The following is a 22,301-nucleotide window of genomic DNA, read 5'->3' as shown; positions in this document are numbered from 1 at the left end:
AGGCCATGGACCGGTGATCTGCTAGGAACCTGGCCACACAGCAGGTGAGTGGTGGGCAAGTGAGCAAAGCTGAGGTCCACCTTCTGCCATTAGATTCTCGTAGGAGTTTGAACCCTATTGTGAAAGTGCAGGTTGTGCACTCCTTATGAGAATCTAGTGCCTGAGGATCTGTCACTGTCTCCCATCACCCCCAGATGAGACCATCTAGTTGCAGGAAATCAGAGCTCCCACAGATTCTACATCATGGCATAATGATAAAAATAAAGTGCACAGCAGATGTAATGTGCTTGAATCATCCAGAAACCATTCTCCCACCCCGCTCCCATCCGTGGAAAAATTGTCTTCCATAAAACTGGTCCCTGGTGTGAAAAAGTTTGGGGACCACTGCTCTAAAAAGATAATTAATCAGAATAAAGCCCAGTCCTTCCAAACTAAACATGAGCACCTTGGAGCATATCTTCACCCCTCCTCTTTGTCTTTTTGACCACTCATTTTCTGGTAGCCTCACCACTGTTGCTATAGAAACAGTGATAGCACCAATTGTGATTCTGATGTCACTCTCCAGTCCCAGCAAGGGGGAGGTACATGTAAGGCCACAGAAGGAAACAAGATCTTGAGCTGAGCAAGAACATCCCAGCATCTTCACTGACTTTAAAAGTATATTCTGGAGTCTTCTGTGGTTCACTATTCAAGTGCTACAGAGGTAGGAAATCTTACTGGACTGATAAAACAGCCTATTTTCTGATCCTCTGTGGTTGGAAGGGAGAATTCAGTGACAAGTGATAGGCAACTTTTTATGTTCAATCCACCCTTGTTCTTCTGTCAATCCAATTTTGTTTTTTTGGTTTTTTTTTTTGAGATGGAGTCTTGCTCTGTTGCCCAGGCTGGAGTGCAGTGGCACAATCTTGGCTCACTGCAACTTCCACCTCCTGGGTTCAAGTGATTTTCCTGCCTTAGACTCCCAAGTAGCTGGGATTACAGGCATACACTATGTCACCTTGTCACCTGGCTTTTTTTTTTTTTTTTTACAGAGTCTCACTCTGTCACCAGGTGCCAGGCTAGAGTGCAATGGCGCGACCTCAGCTCACTGCAACCTCCGCCTCCCGGGTTCAAGCAATTCTCCTGCCTCAGCCTCCCCAGTAGCTGGGACTACAGGCGTGTGCCACCACGCCCAGCTAATTTTTTTGTATTTTTAGTAGAGACGGGGCTTCACCATGTTGGCCAGGATGGTCTCCATCTCTTGACCTCGTGATCCGCCCGCCTCAGCCTCCCAAAGTGCTGGGATTACAGGCGTGAGCCACTGCACCTGGCCATTTTTTGTATTTTTAATAGAGACAGTGTTTCGCCATGTTGGGTAGGCTGATCTCGAACTCCTGACCTTAAGTGATCTGCCCGACTCAGCCTCCCAAAGTACCAGAATTGTAGGTGTGAGCCACCGTGCCCAGCATGCTCAGACAATTCTAATCTTACTCTGGAAATAAATAAACCTCTCCTTCAGCAGCCTTAAAGTCAAACCTACCATCTTTGCTGCTGACATTGTGATCTTTTTACAGATTGGACAAGATCTCCTCAGCCATCCTTTTGGAGACATGAGGGGTCTTACTTCCTGCTTCCCCATTTGATAGAGTAGAAGCTTGGCTACATGCTGACTTTTCGTATTCATCATGTGGCCATTCCTAAAGTTCTTTTCTTTCCAGTGCCCCAAGAGCAAAAGAGAATTGGTATAGCCCTGAGTCTAATTCTCATTCACTTGAAGCCTTGGTTAGACAACAGAGAACTGGGAAAGGTCAGGATATGTATAGCTGTGTAGTGAAAGTATATCTGTACTAACAGGGGCTAGAGGAAGAAGATACTACTTAGGGAATGCGAAAATAAAGAAATTCCACTGGAAAGCTTAACAATGAGTGGTGCCATTGAGACACACACACGCATACACGCATTCACCCTAATCTTTATTTAAACAGAATCGATTGAAACTGATTTAATCAGCAACCAGGTTTATTGAGCTGCTATGATGTAGCAGGTACTTACAGAAAGGAAGGCAGTAAAATAGGATGGATATAAGAAACATATTCTTGCCTCTCAAAACTAGTAATCAAACCTGGTTGAATAAACCTCAAAACTTGATCAAGTATGTAGCAACCCTGCAAGAACTTTACTTATACTTTCTGCAATCTGAATTTTTCCATGAGTTTAGGAACCTTGGGTAAACAGGAACTTCTCGCTTAAAATGGATACAGGAGAAAAATGCCTTGAGATAGAGCTGTTGTCTAGGATACAACCACGATGACCAAGCCCCTATGTTGCTTATGCCCTTCCTGACTAGCATTCAGATTTGCACTCCTCAACTTGAAGTAATCATCACGTTGACATTTTTGAGGAACATTTTAGTCCAGTTTTTCTATTGCCCATGGGAAAATTTAACTGCTGCCAGAATGTTAGCAGGGCTGGAATATCTAAAGAAATATGCTAGCATTTCCTTTCTGAGCCTCAATATCCTAATCTATAAGATGAGAGTGTTAGAAAACATGGCTTCTATGGTCCATTTATCATTAATTTGATAGATAACACAAAGTATCATTTTCTTTAACTCCAGGATGTTATTTATCATTTTTTTTAACTTACAGTAATTTATGAATCCATTCACTGACTTCATTAAACTCTTTAGCTCTTCCTTTCTTTTTTTCCACTTCATTATGAGAAACATTGATTTAGAAATCTGAATGTCATTACCATTAATAAGTATTTAAGTACCTCTTTATAGATGCTATCATCTGTAAAGACAATTACGAAGTTTTAAAAGTCCAAAACAAGCTTCACAATGCAGATAAATACACACATAGGACCTAGAAAATAGAATAAAAGATGTTAGAACATAAGTAAGTGAAGTGTTTGCTGAATATATTTGACTAGTAGGTTCTCTTTCTGTGAAAAAAATACAAAAGCACTTTTGAGATGTTGATTTATTTGTACTAGTGGAATAGGAAGGTCTGTTAGTAAATCATGACTAAGTCTCTGGAGTGAATGTATCTCCCAAAGGAGTTGAGCTTCAAGAAGTCTTGAATATATGAATTACCACCATAGTAAATTTGAGCAAGCCATCTCTTTTTTGTTCTTGGATTCTCCAATTCAAAAGAAAAAATGAGCTGTCTGAAAATGGGCAGTTTGTGCATATTCATTCTTCCAGCAGATAATTATTACGCTCCAATTTTAAGATACTAGCTACTATGAGGGATACCAAGATGAAGAGGAAAATGTCTCTCCCCTTATGAAGTCACCCAGTAAAGAAGATGAAATATATGGGAGCAATTAAAATACAAGATAGAATGTACATGTTGAAACAAAATATGATAGAAACCTCAATGAGGGAGCAATCACATTCACTAGGTATCTAGAAAATATTTCATGGATAGGGTAGCCCTTGCTTGACCTGGGCCAAAAAGTAAGGGTAAATTTAGAGAGCCATTTCTGGGGTGCTGGGTGGATATTCAACAAGAGAGTACAGTGCTCTAATGTCTTCCACTGAAATGTCTTAGTAGAATTAGAACAAGGAAGTTAATTAATCTGAAAGATATCTATGAATTCCCCCTCATAACTTGAAAGTGTGTATTTGTAGTCCTCAAAGATGCTTGTGAAATGTTTTGAGTTCCATAAATTTAGGGTACCTATTCATTCCAGCTATTTTTCTTCCAGCTTCTTATTCAAGCAAGTTTAAAATTAAGCTGAAAATTTTTAGTGTCTTAATTGTTTAAAAAGACTGTATATCAATGATTTGAAAGTGAGGAATAACAATAGTCATTTAAGAAATAATTGGTCCAAAAGTGGAACCGTTTTTGTCATCTGGGAACTGCTAGAATGCACCAAGAATAAGATGTGCACTCATGAAATTTGAGCGTCATTTTGAGCTCATTATTTAAATGCACATGTGAAAAATACTAAATAGGTCAAAATCATTGTTTGGTAATAAGAGCAATAAGTTTCATCTGCAAAACTTGTCATTTTTATCTGTGTCTTTCCATTGCAGATTCCTTATATTACATGGCAGGAGGGGGGATAAACTGAGGGATGCTGAAAACATCAATAAATTAATCAAGAGTTTTCCTCGTATCTCAGAACCTATCGTGAGTAAGAGTAAGTGATCGCATAATTTCCATACTTTTTGTGCACAATTTTCAGCATTATAATTGTATATAGCTTAAATAAGGAAATGTATCCTATTGATTTTGTCACACTTTTCTGTTAGAAGTAACTCATTTGGATGAAATATAAAATGAAGATTAAGAGATTGTGTTTCTGGCTCTCACTAGTACATCAATAATCTAGAAGAGCCTGCTTCCGAGTCTTCCAATTCTTTGGCCAAATCATAATACCATTCATTATTTTCTTTATAGTAATGATGCCAGCATAAGAATATTTATATGTAAGCATATGTAATAGTGATATAAGCCTAAAAATATTTATATGTATATATGTTTATGCAGAGGACGTTACAGGGTTTAACCTCATAGACATTAACAACTTCCTTGTTAAGGTAACAAAACATTAAAATAAGATACCAAGAAAAATTAGAAATGGGGCTGGGCAGGGTGGCCCACACCTGCAATCCCAGCACTTTGGGAGGCCAAGGCAGGTAGATCACTTGAGGTCAGGAGTTCAAGACCAGTGTGACCAGCATGGCGAAACACTATCCCTACTAAAAATACAAAAACTAGCCAAGTGTGGTGTGCCTGGTGTAGTCCCAGCTACTTGGGAGGCTGAGGCAGGTAATTATCACATTGACATTTTTGAGGAACATTTTAACCCGATCCTTCTATTGGCCATGGGAAAATTTCACAGCTTCCAGGATGTTAGCAGTGCTGGAATATCTAAAGGAATTAGATATTCCCTTGGGAGGCGGAGGTTGTGGTGAGCAACCTGGGAGGCAAATGTTTCAGTGAGCCAGGATCGCACCAGTGCCGTCCAACCTGGGCAACAGAGTGGGGCTTTGTCTCAAAAAATAAAAGAAAGGTAGAAAATCTGAAAGAAATGGGTAAATAATTTTCTGGACATAGCCAGTGTTTCTCACAGAGTCTCTCCAGATAAGCCCTGGTCTAGAAATTCTCAATTCTTGATGTATATTAGAATCACCCAGGGAGCATTTAAGAATTTTAAGAATGCCTAAGTGTCCCCAACTAAAACCATTGAAATAAGATTTTCATGGGGATGTTAACTTGGATTCAGTATCTTTACACAGGTCTCTTGGTGATTCTCATGTCTGATTAGAGTGGAGGATGCACTGTTTACCTAAGGAATCCATTGTATTTGGATACTTGGAAGATTAAAATAACTGCTTCCTTAGCTCAGTAATCTGAGTTAGTGATTTCTGTGTGAAAACAGGTGCAAATTATTGTGAGAGCAAAGAATAAGTAGCTCTTAAAAGATCTTGTATTTTCTTTGTAATGATTATCTGAAATATCCTGTATAACAAAAATGACATATCCACTTATATAAGTTTCAATCATGTATTTAATCTTTCATTGATCTGTGCTGGTTTTATTTTGAGGGAGGATGTCCATCCTCAACACAGTCTGAAGTCATTTAAAACAAATATTTCCAGTTAACCAGATGTTCATGCCTTAATATTGCTTCATTTATTTCAAGCAATTCGTCATAAAACACAGTTGTACTATAAAAAATTAGGATAAGCTGTTGGGCTTGATTACAACAGTATTTTAAACCAGTATTTTGTTGGAATTAAAATACAGAGATTTTTTGTTTCGTAAAGATGTTTGAGGCATTGGGGAGGAGAAATGGTGTAGCTATTCTACCTTGATAATCGAGAAGCATAGGCCTGAGCAGAATTTTTTTGTTTTTAAATTTTTTAATGGCAACTGAGCCTAGGGGATGAAGAGGGAAGGAGGGATAAGCTGAGCAAAGTTTTTAATATAAGAAGGAAAACTTCAATGTGAAAGCCTGGGAATGGAAGTCTGGCATAGAAAAAGAGGGCAAGATTCTCATAATTTTAGATGATCAGTAGATAACTCTAAGTCGTGATAGATGGCCATGTTTTCAAAGACTACCAAGTAAGGAGTGCATAGAATAGGTACTGTATCAATCAATGAAAGCAGCAGGTATAAGCAATTCGTTTAAGAAAAATGACTGCAAATGTAAAAAGAGAGAAATAGTAGCAAGAGGGTAGCTTGGGGTGGAATAAGACAATTAAAATGGATCTCAGTTTTCTGGTTTAGAAGACCAGGTAAATGGTGGTGCTATTACCGAGATTAGGGAATGGAGCAAAGTATTGGGAAGGCTGTGAACGAATTCACTTCGGCAAGGAAATCACTGCATCCATGGACAAAGGCCCGTTGGATGGCACACATGACATCTCTTTTGTCCTGACTGATATTCAGAAATTCCACTGAACCATAGAGGCTGAGAATTCCCCCAGGATCCTTGGCTAATGAGGAGGGTTTGGTCTTTAGTAAGAGAGACACCAGACTTACTGCTAGTATAATAAGTTACAGCTTTAGAAATTAATTAAAAATAAAACATCTTTTACTTAAAAGCTAAGTTGGTAGGGCAAGAACTACCAACAAGGGAGCAGTAAATTAATTCTATTTTGGTCACATTGAGTTTTGAATGTCTACTGAAAATCCAATCGGTGCAGGGGGAGGGTCATTTAGCAAGGACACAAAGGGGTGGGACATGCCTGCTAGGTTCATTCATTTAACAAAGATGTGTTAAGCACCTGCAGCAGATACCAGGCACTAGCTTCATTAGAGGTGCAAATATGTTTAAGAAATCTTCCTTCCATTGAGAGCTGAGGATGAAGATATCCAGAGTGGAGTGGGTCCAAAGTGGCTGTTGGGGAAGGTCTCTATTGAAGGCATTGTTCATATTTCCCATGCCTTAGCCGTGATCACCATGTTTCTTCTCACTTTTATATAATCTGCCCTTTTGATGATTCTTTTTTATTTTTATTTTTCCTTCTTCCAGATGTCAGATAAGGTTGACTGGTTACAAAGTCAAAATGGAGTGTGCAAAGTTGATGTCTATTCTCCCGGAGACAGCCAAGCCCAGGACTGGAAAATGGTAAGGGTCAGCCTCTTGATAAACACTAGGTTAAGAATATGGGGCTGTCATTAACAGTAGCCTTATTCTCTCCACCATACCACCAACCTCTTATTTTTCACGGTGGGATTCTTGAGGTGGATAGGAAATGAGCCCTATAGAACAAAACATTCCCATTTATAGTTTTCTGGAAAAAAATTCCCATCATATGGTATTTAATATGCTATAATTAATGAAATATGTATGTACATATAAGCTGTATGACATATATTGTGTATGAATATCATGTATATGTAAATATATATATATATGTCATGTGTATATTGTAGCTGTAAATTTTAATTTTCCAACAGAGAGGAATTGGAGATAAATGTCCCCAAGGCTTATAGAAAATATTTTCTAAAATGTAGGATGCCTTAAAGTTTTCAGAACTATAAACTCTCATCTAAGCCGCATTGTCATTCTGCCTTTACTATTCAACAAACATTTATTAAATACTTAATATCAGGCAATGTTATCAGTCAGAGTCTAGTCAGAAGATAAAAACCATGCAAGTAACTTAATATTTAAAAATTATTTAGTAATAAAATGTAGTTAACTACTAAAAGGCATAAAAGAGGACTCTAGGAATTCCAGAAATAACAAATGCAGAAAGCAGCTGCTACCCCCAGGCTGAGATTGCATATACAAGGAAAAAGCTAAATAAATATAAGAGCTCCCCTCCCTCAACCAAAGCCCCTTCCCATCTCTTTGGAAAGAATATGGCTGCCACAGGGAACTTGCCAGAGGGAAGCCCTTTCCTCCTGCCCTGACCATGCAGTGTCCCCCCATACCCTCTATTGATAAAGCCAGCTGCAAAGGAGAAATGTTTAGAGTTCAGCTCTGGTGTCACAAAGAAAGGCATAGAAGGGTGGATTTGGAGTGAGAGATAGTAAGTCAATAACTGGCTCAGACACTGTCCTGAGTGTCAGAGTCAGAGACATTAAATTGGAATTCTCTCCTATTAAGGATCTCATAATCTAGTGGAATCACTATTATGAATAGACTATTACAACATATATCGCCAGGCACAGTGGCTCACACCTGTAATCCCAACACTTTGGGAAGTCAAGGCAGGAGAATTGCTTGAGCCCAGGAATTGGAGAACAGCCTGGACAACATGGCGAAACTCTGTCTCTACTGAAAAAAAAAAATTAGTCAGATGTGGTGGCACACACCTGTAGTCCCAGCAATTTGAGAATCTGAGGCAGGAGAATCACTTGAGCCCAGGAATTTGAGGTCGCAGTGAGCTATGATCTTGCCACTGCGCCCCAGCCTGGGCAACAGTGAGACCCTATCTCAAAATTAAAAAAATAAATAACACTTATTAAACATTTATTTGCATGTTATCAAATGCAAATGACCCATCTTCTTCTATTTGTCCAAATCTGGTCAATCTATATATAGCCTTAAAGAGAAAACACTAACAAATCTACATGAGACATTAAGACATAAAGATAATAAATATTCAATTACTATAAAGGGCCAGCCAAAACTGCTTCTACTAAATCTTTGATTTACCTCTGCCCTTTCATTTGGAGAAACAAAAGGCAGATCAGTTTCAATAAATCAAATTAATTTAGTGATTTTTGACTAAATGAGAAACAATGTGAGGGATACAAAAAAGAATGTAACAATTACTGAACCTTATCATTCATTTGGGAAAATACACACATGAAAATAGACATGTCAGCCACGGGAGCGGCGTGAAGAGCAGACGCTGCGGCTTCCACCACCACTGCCACACACACACTCTCTAGACACTAGTTCTACGGGCCACGCCTGGGCCTTGCTGCCAGAAGCTTCGGCTGGCAGCTCCGCGTGCTGCGTCTCAGGTTTCTTTACCTCCAGAAAGAAGAAAATTGACCCCTTGAATTCGGGAAGTTCGTTGAAGAGTCTGAAATTAGGGTCTTATTTAGACCTTCAAATTTAGACATGGCTAATTGAGGTGCAGCAAGACCCAGTGGGCCAAATGCTGGAAATGAAACATGCCATTTCAAACTAGTGCTTCTGAGAGAGCCTGCTATTGGCAAATCAAGTCTAGTGCTTCATTTTGTGAAAGGCCAATGAATTTTAAGAGAGTACCATTGATGTAACTCTTGAAGTGACAGAAGCTGTTTCTTTGTGAAATATGGGCCCGAAAAGAAAACCAACTGCTAGTGCTGGTGATGGGAATGAAGAGAAAATGAAGAGATCTAAGTGATGGTTCTTAGCCAGAAAATAGACGTTTTGGATATATTAAAGTGGTTTTACAGCTTCAGCTGCTTTTCTAACCCAAACTGTGTGTCTTGATGACACTACAGTATAGTTTGAAAGATGGGATATAGCTGGTCAAGTATAATACCGTAGCCTAGCACCGATGTACTACAGAGGACACAAGCAGCCATGGTTGTATATGATAACACAAATGCGGAGTCCTCTGCAAGAGCAAAAAACTGGGTTAAAGAACTTCAGAGGCAAGCAAGTTCTAACATTGTAGTAGTTTTATCAGGAAACAAGGCTGACCTAGCAAAGGAAAGAGTAATAGATTTCCAGGAAGCACAGTCCTATGCAGATGACCATAGTTTATTATTCATGGAGACAGCAGCTAAAACATCAATGAATGCAAATGAGATATTCATGGCAATAGCTAAAAAATTGCCAAAGGAGTCACAAAATCCAGGAGCAAATTCTTCCAGAGGAAGAGGAGTAAACCTTACTGAACTCACACAGCCACGCAGGAGTCAGTGTTGCAGTAACTAAACCTCCAGTTTGAACTAGATAGAATAGCCTTCTGCTTCTTAACTGTTAATAATGATGGAATTGGAGCATTTATCCAGCCCAGTGTGACTTCCAAAAGAAGAGACTTGTGATAATAGAGTCAAGTTTCTAATACAGAATTATTTTAAGTGTTTTGAACTTAATTTTTAGTAACATGCATGGGTCCCTCTCACTAATGTTTCAGCAATAGGGAAAAATGAGAACTGTGTGTACATAGTTCTTTTCATTATTCCCCCTAATTTCTCATCACTAGGAACATAGACAAATGACTGACTGGACCCATACAGTTAACCAGCCCATTTCTCCACACTGGTGCAGTAGTTAACTGTGAAAAAAATTTAGAATTTACTAATTTGGGCTTTTCAAAAACATCCTTGTTATTTATGGTTAGCCATAGTATTCAGGCAAATGTTCATTTCTCCCGGTATCTGTATTTAAAATGTACATTTCACATTTTAATAAATTAACCATAAGAAAATAATCCCACATATACAAGGTGGGGGGTGGAAAGAGCATTAATGGCATCTAAATTATAGCCAGTCCTTTTTTTTTTTAAATGGGGTAAAAAAAAATTGAAATGTAACCCCATCTTGTGTTAGGAATTTGAGAACTAGTAAATGCATCTTAATGGATAGTGTTCCTTTCAAACGTGAGTCATTTAACAAAAATGAAATAAACCAGGTATCTGTGATTTCTAATTAATCACTGCTGGCCATTACATGAGTTTTGTTGTTTGGTGCAGGGAGATTTTCATTCACTTTTGACGCAATGTAGTCAATGCACCAACAATTACATGTATTTAAACTTGATTATTTTAAATTCAGTCTTTAGCTGTACAACAGGATACTGCATTGTAGTCTCTGTGTATATATATTACTTTTCTGTAATATTTAAGAGCTGCTTAAAAGTATACAAAATATACAGTTACTAAAAGAGCTAATTATCTCTCTCCCCTCTCTGACCGGAAGTGGCTTCAGTTGTTCCTCTGTGGCTAGAACGTTAACAAACAATGTGCCCATAATTTGTAATATATAGCATGGCAATATGTTAGTAACAGACTTGCAGCCTTATTTTCCAACATGCAATTATTTTGATCAGTTCAGTATATTGTACTAGTTATTTTAGGTATTTTCATTATATGAGAGCTACCATGTGTCAGAGATGATTTAATCTATGTACGTGTTGGTCTGCTAGGAGAACTTGTACATTTACAATAATGCAGAATTAGGAAAACGGTTCACCAGGGTTTAGTTTTATATTGAGGTGCTCATGTTGGAATAAAGCGGTATAAAAAGCAAAAAAAAAATATATATATAGAAAGGTCACTTGAAAGCTCTGAATAACTGTTGGACTAATGAAAAGCAGTTCATGATTATTTGTCACATGTATTTTCTAGACAATAATTGCTATAGGTGTTTAAAGAATGGGTCTTCTCAAAATGGGAGATGGTCAGAGAAAATTTTATAAGGTATGTTTGAGACAAAGGTGGAGAAGCGAAATAGGACAGAGAGGTATATAGCTGACTTAAAACTAAGCTACCCAAGGAAAATATGGTGAGCAGAGAAAATAAAACCCATTAACCCTTTTTATATTCTCCTTCATGGACATGAAAATTTGCCCCAGGCTTCAGAAATACTGAGATAATTTGGCATCTTCCTTCCCCAGTTGCTCAGAATACTCTTGTGTAAGAAGAGGAAAGGCTGCAAGAGGGCAAGGGGGTTTGAAGAGATGGATGTTTGGTTGTAGACTGCATTGATAAGAAAGGAAACGTGGGGACTTAGTCTTTCAGTCACTATGGTTTGATCAACCCCTTTTGCAAAATCCTTGTGGATAGACTGGAATAATAGACATAGGGTAAACACATTTTAGGTTTAAAAATATACAGACATTAAAAACCCATAAACACAGCAACTTAACACAGTTCTGTGGACTCCATTGTAAAGCTCTGTGCTATGCTGTAGGTTTGGTTTTTTATTTTTATTTTAAATTTTATTTATCTTTAAAAATATATTTTTGTAGAGACAGGGTTTCGCTATGTTGCCCAGGCTGGTCTTAAACTCCTGAGCTCAAGCGATCTGCCCACTTCTGCCTCCCAAAATGATGGGACTGCAGCCGTGAGTCACCGCACCCAGCTGGTTTTATTTATTTATTTATTTATTTAAAAGGGTAAAAGAATAAACTCCACAGCTGCACTATAGCAAGGCTTTCCTGTACTGTTACAGCCCTATCATGGAAACACACCTATTTGCAGGTTATTGTGTTTATTCGTAAATGACTAGGTAGTAACGCAGTATCATTTTCCAAAAAGAGAGGTAAAATTATCACTTTGATACAGGTAGAAAAATAAATATATACGAAAGATTGTATCTACCTCACAGGTGAGAAAATTGGTAGGTATTACAACCAGTTCAAAGGAGAATTTTTAAAAGATACACTTATATATCAGGTATATTTAAATAAATGTGCAAATAAAAGCAAAACTGGCCTGCTCCACAGCGGGGGAGAGAAATCAACCAAATTTCCACTGGATAGAATTTTCACATCTGTAACCAAGAGTTATTTTGTATTGCTATCAATTATCTATAGCTTGCAGAATTGTAAAATAGCTCTCACAGACTGAGAATCAGATCATGTGGAAGATTGAAGACAATGCTTAGTGTATAGGCTATAGACAATGTTTAGTTTTCTATTTAAGCACAATTTTTTCCCTGTAGTCTCCCCCATTTTGATAAAAATTAAAATAATCTCACAGTAAGATTATTCTTGAACACAAAATGAGGCTAGTCTCATCAGATTTGGCCTGATTGTTTACATAGGTGCAGCAACTGGATAGGCTTTCTTAAGTCTGCTTTACCAGGAGTCTTCATAAGGAATCTCAGATTGAACTTTTAGAGGCCCGAGATTAGGAAGTCAAGCCTAAGAAACTCTACTAGGTTTCACCTGCAGTCCCTAAGAAAGCAAGCAGGTATACATCTAGACTTCTCCGAAACTATTGTTCCTAATTGCAGTCTGAACCATTAGTACTAATCATAGCTGTTAACCAAAGTACTTTCTGTTCTTTCTATTTCACAAAACAAAAAAAACCTGGGGGTGAGGGGTATATAATTGAGAACATCACATACCAGCTGAAATTCAGATGAGTAGAACTCATGAATACACCTGAAGAAGACTTGCTACAGCCGCAGACACCCTTTATACTCCCTCTCTAAGTGGAGAAGATGAACTCACTCATTAACAGACTTAAAGATATAGCCTCTCTATAAGTGATAAAAATAACAAGCAAAAGCATATAAACTTTATGCTTAGCCATCAATGTCTCTGTGTTCCATCTTACTTAGAAATGATCTACATATCCAGTGAACATGCATTAACTCAATGTAATACCACTCCAATATTTTAAGTTATACAAAGATGTTGGAAACTTATCATTAGGCTGACATATAAAACATAATAACTATTGAAATAAAGATGTCAGAATGATTATTGAACTTGGTTAAACACAAATTTACATTTTTCATAATCCTTAAACATTAAGTAGAAGTAATGCTGGCTTTTTTGGATCTGTATAACTTGTGTAAGTTTATGAAAAGCGTATCAAAGTAAAATAAAAGCATACTATTTATTATACTTAACATTGATAAATAAGAAAAGATATAGCCGTTTTTATTAAACCAAAATTATTAAACTAGTACTGTTTGCCAAAGATTTACCTAATTTATGTCAGTTTGGGTTTCTAAAATGTTCCTGAGTTAGGTTCCATAAAAACACTTTTTTTTTTCCTTTTCTTTCTTTTCTTTTAGCATTCCCTTTGAATATTTTAAATATTAGAAGCTTAAGTTCCTTATTTTCTAGGGATATCAAAAATATTTAATTTACCTAAGTGTGTGTGTGTTTGCGTGTGTATGTGTGTGCATGCGCTGATCTGAATAAACATCCTTTAATTTAGGAGACTTCATAATATTATGTATTGATACTATCTGGAGGAAGATATTGCTGCTTACACCTAACATTTTCTGAATTACAGACATGTAGCGATGTGTCACTGATAGACAGTTTATGGCGTCAGTTCTAAACCTTCAGCCAAACTTTGTGTCAAAAATCAACCAGAAACATAAAACTCACCTGTCCAAATATCAAAGAGCTCTTCTCCTTCCAAGTGAGCACAAACACCTTAATTTATTTGAGCTTAAGATAGACAAAAAAATACTGTCAAAACAAATTTTCTGTTGCTTTGCATCCAACAGAAGATAGATCTCTATAAATCATTAATCCATAAAAGGAATTACCAATGGTCAGACAATAAAATCAAATTCCCAATCATCATTGCCGCCAACTGACCATAAACAAACCAAAGTGAGAACCAAAATGAAAATTAGTGGAGCGGGGAAAATTAAAACTAGAAGAACAGGCCAGGCATGATGGCTCACGCTTGTAATCCCAGCGCTTTGGAAGGCTGATGCACGTGAGTCACGAGGTCAGGGTTCGAGAACAGCTTGACCAACATGGTGAAACCCCGTCTGTATTAAAAATACAAAAATTAGCCAGGTGTGGTGGCACACCCCTGTAATCCCAGCTACCCAGGAGGCTGAGGCAGGAGAGTCACTTGAACCCAGGAGGAGGAGGTTGCAGTGAGCCAAGATTGTGCCATTGCACTCCAGCCTGGGCAACAAGAGCAAGACTCCATCTCAAAAAACAAACAAACAAAAAAACTAGAAAAACAGAATGTCTGCAAACTTCTATTGCCACTCTGAGGGATGAGAAAAGACACACCTGGTGCACTTGTCTCATGAGGACATTTATCTCCATTAGGTGGATCTATTGGGCATCTTGGTGGAAGACTTCCAAAACCATTAAAAGATAATTTTCAAAGAAGGGTAAAATAATGACTCTCATACATATATAAAAATGAATATGTGTTAAAGATTTTATTTAACTCATTAACAAGGAACAGATGAGGTTCAAAAGACAGATATAGCTTGGAAATACTGAAGTGAATGTGCCCATGGAGGCAGAGCTGACCTTCTCTACAGTGGGAGACGCAGTCAGTCGACCCTCCCCTTATCAGTGTCTAGACAAGAATTATACTGCATTGCTGTCTGTTATCTACAGTTAACAGAGTTGTAAAATAGCTCCAGGAGAAGGTGAATCAAATAATGTGGAGGGGTATGCTATAGTTGATGCGTAGTTTTCCACTAAAGCACAAAATACCCCATATAATAGCTACTATTAGGAGAACCATTTGCGAGGGTTTTAAACCAAGCACAATGGCCCTTAGCTCCAACATGGTAACAAGCCACTTAAACCAGTTCTGCAGACAACTAGCACAACTGCTTTTCTTTTCTTTCCAAGTAATCAAGACATAGCAGGATATTGTAGGGGTAGAGAGCCCAGATTTTAGAGCCAGAATTGGATTTGAATATGAAACCCCACCATGGACTAGCTGTGAGATTCTTGGAAAACTATTTGCTTCTCTAAGCCTCTGTCTTCTTACCTGTGAAACTGGAAGAGTAAAACCTGTCTCACCAGGTGAATATGAGGATTAAGCAAAATAGCGCATGTAAAACATTTAGCACAGTGCCTGGCAAACCTTATGAGCACTTCACAAATAATAACTAGTAACTATTTGACACTTGGTAATAAAAATACAAAATTGTTCTTTAAAGATGGGCAATATTTGTGGTCATTCCCAGACAGACATATGAACTCCAATAATTACAGTGATCCTTTGCATTTGATAATAAATAAGACACTTTCATATATACTATTTTATCCTATGTTTAAGAGTTTTTCCCATATGCAGATTGTACAATTTATAAACATATAAACATGTCCATGTGCTCATCACAGCTACTGTCCATCAAAGAAACTGTATTCACACAAAACTAATAAATTGCCCATACGTATTAACTACTGAATTATAGATCAGAAAGTAACAGGTAAATCATAGAAAATAACAATTAATATTAAAACAAGAAAAAATCTGATTGAGTTCAAATCCTAACTCTTCTATGTAGCCGGTAACTATCAGATCTTTTTTTCAACTTTAAGTTCAGGGTACATGTGCAGGTTTGTTACGAAGGTAAACTTGTGTTACAGGGGTCTGTTGTCCAGATTATTTAATCATCCAGGTATTAAGCCTAGTACCCATTAGTCACATTTCCTTGTCCTCTCCCTTTTCCCTACTTCCACTCTCCAAAAGGCCCCAATGTGTGTTGTTCCCCTCTATGTGTTCATGTGTTCTCATTATTTATCTCCCACTTATAAGTAAGAACATGTGGTATTTGGTTTTCTGTTCATGAATCAACCTAAATGCCCATCAATGATAGATTGGATAAATAAAATGTGGTACATATACACCATGGAATACTATGCAGCCATAAAAAAGAATGATATCATGTCCTTTACAGGGACATGGATGAAGCTGGAGGCCATTATCCTTAGCAGACTATCAGACCTTAAAGATGTATGTCATTAGAAGCAAGATAATGTACTAGCTGAGAGCACAGGCTGTGGAGTCAGACTGCCAAGACTGGAATTTCTGCTCCATCAATGGTTAGCTATATTATTTCAAATAAATCACAAACTTAACCTCTCAGTTCTTCAATTTTCTCCTCTGTAAAATGAGGATAATCAGAGAGTTAAATCTCAGGCTTATTATAGATAATAGTCTTAAAATACTTGGAACAATGCCTGATACACAGTGAGAACTCGATAAATAGTTACTTTTATTGCCAAGATGGAGCAAGCTTGAGAGGGCTGACGACATTTGTAACTGAACTTTGAGGTTGTCTTGAATATCCCATGTCTTTACTTTGTTATAGTCAGATGAATGCTTGTCTATTTTCAAGGACACCTCCACGGATCCTGTCAGAGTGCTCAGCTGGCTCCGCAGAGACCTGGAGAAAAGTACAGCAGAGTTCCAAGATGTTAGGTTCAAGCCTGGAGAATCATCGTTTGGTGGGGAAATGTCCAACTCAGGAGACCCACACAGAGGTTTCTCTGTAGACTATTACAACACCACCGCCAAGGGCACTCCAGGGAGATTGCATTTGGAGATAACTCACAAAGAGAATCCTTTCCAGGGCCCCAGGGCCCAACTTGGCAACGAGAGTTCGGTAGATGAAGTTTCCTTCTATGCTAACCGCCTCACGAATCTAGTCATAGCCATGGCCCGCAAAGAGATCAATGAGACAATTGATGGCTCTGAAAACAAATGTGTCCATCAGTCATTGTACATAGGGAATGAACCCACCCCCACCAAAAGTCTCAGTAAGGTAGCATCAGACCTGGTGAATGAGACTGTCTCTGCATGTTCCAGGAATGCTGCCCCAGACAAGGCTCCCAGCTCTGGAGACAGAGCATCAGAATCATCACAAAAGCCCCCAAATTTGAAATACAAGTCCGTTTTGAAGAAGAAGGAGAGCACCAAGGAAAGACAGGGTCCAGAGGACAAGCCTGATTCTAAGAAGTCTTTCTTCTATAAGGAAGTGTTTGAATCTCGTAATGCGGATTATGCCAGAGAGGGTGGAAGGTTCCTTCCTTGGGAGAGAAAGATGTTTCGAGGGCAGGAAAGGGCTGATGACTTTGCAACTTCAGTTAGTGAAGGGATTATGACCTATGCTAACAGTGTGGTATCTGATATGATGGTCTCCATCATGAAGACACTGAAGATCCAAGTGAAAGACACAACCATCGCCACCGTCCTGCTGAAGAAGGTTCTGCTCAAGCATGCAAAAGAGGTGGTCTCAGATCTCATCGACTCCTTCATGAGGAACCTCCACAACGTCACAGGGACCCTCATGACTAACACAGACTTTGTCTCGGCTGTGAAAAGAACTGTCTTCTCTCATGGAAGCCAAAAAGCCACAGATATCATGGATGCCATGCTAGGGAAGCTGTACAATGTGATGTTTGCGGAGAAAGTCTCTGAGCATATCAGGAAAGCCAAAGACAAGGCTGAGAGTTATTCCCTCCTTTCCATGAAAGGAATGGGTGATCCTAGAAAACGAAATGTGAACTTTGCCATGAGATCTGAAGCTAAATTCAGAGAAAAAATGTATTCTGAAGCCAAATCAGAGAAGGAGAAGACTTGTGCCGAAACTCTGGGTGAACACATTATCAAAGAGGGGCTGACTTTGTGGCATAAAAATCAGAAAGAATGTAAATCTCCAGGTTTCCAGCATGCAGCCTTTGAAGCTCCCGATGCACAGTGTAAGCCTGCACCAGACATTTCCTTTGATTTCCCTGAAGATATTTGCAGTCTCAGCCCTCCTCAATATCCTCCAGAGAAACCTGAGAATTTTATGTTTAATTCAGACTCCTGGGCCAAGGACCTGATCATATCTGCCCTACTTCTGATTCAATATCACCTGGCCCAGGGAGGAAGAAGGGATGCACAGAGCTTCCTTGAAGCTGCTGGAACTCCCAACTTTCCTGCCAACAAATCTCCTGTAGTTCCTGATGAATCCTGCCTGAAGACTGCTCACAATGTAGATGACCAAGAACAAGCAGAAAAGAAGGACCTAATGAGCGTTTTCTTCAATTTCATCCGGAACTTACTTAGTGAGACCATTTTCAAGCGTGGCCATTGCTCTGAACCCAAGGTGCCGGAACAACTAGTTACGGAAGATATAAACTTGTGTGAAAGACCTTTAACCTCTTCGCCCCCCAAACCATGTGAACATGATGAGACCCCTGGTGCCGTTTCTGGGCTGACCAAGATGGTTATCAGTCAGCTAGATGGCAACGTGAATGGGCAGATGGTAGAACATCTGATGGACTCAGTGATGAAGCTGTGTCTCATCATTGCCAAGTCCTGTGATACTTCTTTGACAGAGCTGGAAGATGACAAGTCTGGAGATGCCAGCAGGCTAACATCAGCCTTCCCAGATAGTTTATATGAGTGTTTGCCAGTCAAGGGCACAGGGACAGCAGAAACTCTTCTGCAGAATGCCTATCAAGCTATCCATAATGAACTGAGAGGTATATCAGGACAGTCCCCTGAAGGGTGTGCAGCACCCAAGGTGATTGTCAGCAATCACAACCTAATAGATACAGTTCAGAATAAGCAACTCCAAGCCGTCCTTCAATGGGTAGCTGCCTCCGAGCTCAATGTCCCTATTTTGTATTTTGCTGGTGATGACGAAGGAATCCAGGAGAAGGTAAGAAACAGGCAGAGAAATTTGGAAGCCTTATTAAGATCTAACAAGGTCTTTAAGTTCTGGTTTCCTTTTGAATAGGAAGATAGCCACTGGGAAGGTAAAATGGGAACAGCAGGATTTGAAGATCATGCCTCTTGGCAGAGATAATTGATAAAGTAAAATTAGATTTTGCCCAATACAAGGCATATCAAAGAGGGAAAAGGGAATAAGTGATATTTTTCTTTTTTTTTTTTTTTTTCATTTAGGTGTAGGAGTGTACAGATGAGGAACCTCCAAGAGACCTAGTGAAAGAATCAGATTAAGGTCTGGGCTTTGGGCTGAGTTTTGGATAGGACAGCATTGCTCAAAGGATGAGATGAAGCTGGAAAGCTCTGGAATGTGTTAGGGAAGAGGCAAGAGTCTGAACTTATGACCTTTTCAAACGTGTCATTACTGTCTTAGCTGGTTGTCTAGGTGGCATAGGGGATTTGCAAGGATTCAGTTGATAACACCCCTCTTCCCCCTACCCTAAATTCTGAATCCATTGAGAAATAAGACTAAAGCATAAGGCAGATGGGAAAGCAACCTATCACTGTTATTACTGCTAAAGGTAAACATGCCCTATAAGTTCTTGTCCTCCACCCAAGGTGCCCGATAAGCATCAGAACTGCTCATTAAAGGGAGGGTTTGAGTCTGGAGAACATGCACAGTTACCCAAGATGCTGCTGCTTCATACTGAAGTGGAGAAATTAAACAGACCGTCCCAACAACCTTCTCTTCTCTCTCTTTCTTCCTTTTCTCTCTCTCTCATTTTCTCAATGTTTTTGATTATCTCCTCTTGTCTGAGAAAAGTGGAACAACTGCTATTAATCATTAAGTAGCAAACGGTGGCAAAGGAGGCTACAATTATTCAGAAAAATTCATCATCATAGAAATCAGAAGATAAAGAAAAAGAGGCTTTCTCTGCTTAGTTAAGTGGTATTACGAATGCTTGCAACTGAGTCATTACATTTATCTGATAACTGGGAAGACACACAATTACAGAGCATTCAGATTAGGCTATACCAAACCTAAACATGAAACTGTATGGTCTTTGACTTTGGTCTTGCTACTCGGAGTGTAGTCTGTGGACCCACAACATTGGCATTACCTGGGAGTTTTTTAGAAGTACGGAATCTCACACTTCCCTCCAGACCTACTGAATCAGAATCTTTGTTTTAGCAAAATATCCAGGTGAGTTATGTTCACATTCAAGTTCAGGCTAGAAGACAATGTGAACTTCCAATATTAGATATATTCCTAAGGGTCCTTGGCAAGCCCTGTCTCCATGCAGGGTTTCCAATCTATAAAACAGACAACTATTTTATAGTATATGGCAATTAGCAGAGATGGGGAGTGGGAGGCTATATTCTGAAGAAAATTTAAACTGATGAAAAAAATCTACAAATAAGCATAGCCTTCAGGTGTATAATGTGTGATAAAGCCTTTTGTTTTGTAGCCATCTTTGAAATCAAACCCATCATACAAAATGTACATAATACACTCTGGTTTTAGACTTTTTTGACTTGGAATGTCTTGTTTTAGATTATTTTAAATTGAAACGTGTATCTAAAATAGGACAATAGACTTGCAGTCCACACACACACACACACACACACACACCCCTTTGTCCGCTCTAAAAATAAAGATACCTATTTTATTGACTGCCTTTAAGAGTAGAAGGAACAAGAAGCAGCATATTCAAACTTCAACTAATGAATAGACGCACTGAATATCAGTATATTTTTAAGAACAGAGAGATTAATATATGCATACATTCTCATACTGATTCAGGTGATTGAACCTTCTGTCACTGGGGTGTCTACGAGCCCAGTGTCTTGAAATACATTTGTATTTATTTTTGAATAAATAATACGTGTGCTTAATTCAAAATTCAAAAGTACAAAAGGATGCGCAGTGAAAATTAAGGGTTGTTTCCTCACTTGTATGCCCATCCCATTGCCTTCCCTGGAGAAAAAAAACATTTGGATCAATTTCTTATTTATCCTTCCAGAAATACACACACACATAGACACACACACAAAGTCACAAATTATTATAAATAAATATGTATATATCCACTTCTGTAACATACAGAGCTGCCACATTCTTTTTAATGGCTTTATATATTTTATAATATATGAAACCATTTCATATATATGTTTTATATATGTTTCATATATTTAACCACTCCTCTATGAATGGATATTTCTTTGCCACCATTTTGGACCGTAAGCAATAATATACTGAATATCCTTGAATATACATAACTTTGTATATTCAAATTTACAGGTTCAAATGTATTCATATGTGCTATATACCTAGGAAAGGAATTTCAAGGTTACTGAGAATATTATTTGTATGATTTGATGCATGTTTCCAAATCACCTTCCAGAGAGAGCTTGTGCCAATTTACATACCTTTTTTTTTTTTTTTTTTTTTTTTTGAGTCAGAGTCTGTCTGTGATACCCCAGTTTGGATATTGGCTCGCTGCAACTTCCACCTCCTGGGTTCAAGTGATTCTCCTGCTTCAGTCTCCCTAGTAGCTGAGATTACAGGCATGTGTTATCATGCCTGGCTAATTTTTGTGTTTGTAGTAGAGATGGATTTCATCATTTTGGCCAGGCAGGTCTTGAACTCCTGACCTTAGGTGATCCTCCTGCCTTGGCCTCCCAAAGTGCTGGGATTACAGACGTAAGCCACCGCGCCTGTCCTTACACACCCATTTAAACAGTATAAGAGAACTATTTCCCTACGCTTTAACCAGCAGTGCATGCTAAAATTTTTAATTTGCCAAGTTGCTTTACTTTTTTGTCTTATTAGGAGTGAGGGTGAGCATCTTTGCATATATATAAAGCCATTTGAATTTTCTCTTCTGTGGATAAATTGGTCATAACTTCTGCCCACTTTTTTTTAACTTTTAGGTTCAGAGGTACATGTGCTGGTTTGTTATATAGGTAAACTTGTGTTACAGGGGTTTGTTGTACAGATTATTTTGTCACCCAGGTACCAGGTAAGCCTAATACCAACCCAATAGTTATTTTTATCTGATATCTTCTTCCTCCCACCCTCCACTCTCAAGTGTCTGTGGTTTCCCTCTTTGTTTCCATGTGTTCTTATCATTTAACTCCCACTACTGATAACATGAGATTATTTGGTTTTCTGTTCCTGAGTTAGTTTGCCAAGGGCAGTGGCCTCCAGCTGCATCCATGTTCCTGCAAAGGAAATGGTTGTGTTCTTTTTTTTTTTTTTTTTTTTTTTTTTTTCATTTAG

At 38.5% G+C, this 22,301-nt stretch overlaps 1 protein-coding gene and 1 pseudogene across 3 annotated transcripts in view; both read left to right on the top strand.

Moving 5' to 3' along the window:
• Positions 1–22,301, top strand: part of AKAP3 (A-kinase anchoring protein 3) — a 35,837-nt gene that overhangs the window by 3,342 nt on the left and 10,194 nt on the right. For 2 of the 3 annotated variants that reach the window (XM_017536605.2, XM_017536606.2), the window contains exons 2-4: positions 4,025–4,131; positions 6,976–7,071; positions 16,698–19,010. In XM_017536605.2, the coding sequence (XP_017392094.1) occupies positions 6,976–7,071; positions 16,698–19,010 (2,409 nt within the window). In that variant the 5' untranslated portion in view covers positions 4,025–4,131. The remainder of the gene's footprint in view (positions 1–4,024; positions 4,132–6,975; positions 7,072–16,697; positions 19,011–22,301) is intronic. The other variant, XM_017536609.2, reaches the window with a different exon arrangement.
• On the top strand, positions 8,453–11,155 carry LOC108309992 (annotated as a pseudogene).

The sequence above is a fragment of the Cebus imitator genome, unplaced genomic scaffold, assembly GCF_001604975.1.
Source record: "Cebus imitator isolate Cc_AM_T3 unplaced genomic scaffold, Cebus_imitator-1.0 Scaffold99, whole genome shotgun sequence".
Taxonomy (NCBI): Eukaryota; Metazoa; Chordata; class Mammalia; order Primates; family Cebidae; genus Cebus; species Cebus imitator.
Note: the sequence above shows the minus strand (reverse complement) of the source record. Positions and strands in the feature narration are given on the sequence as shown.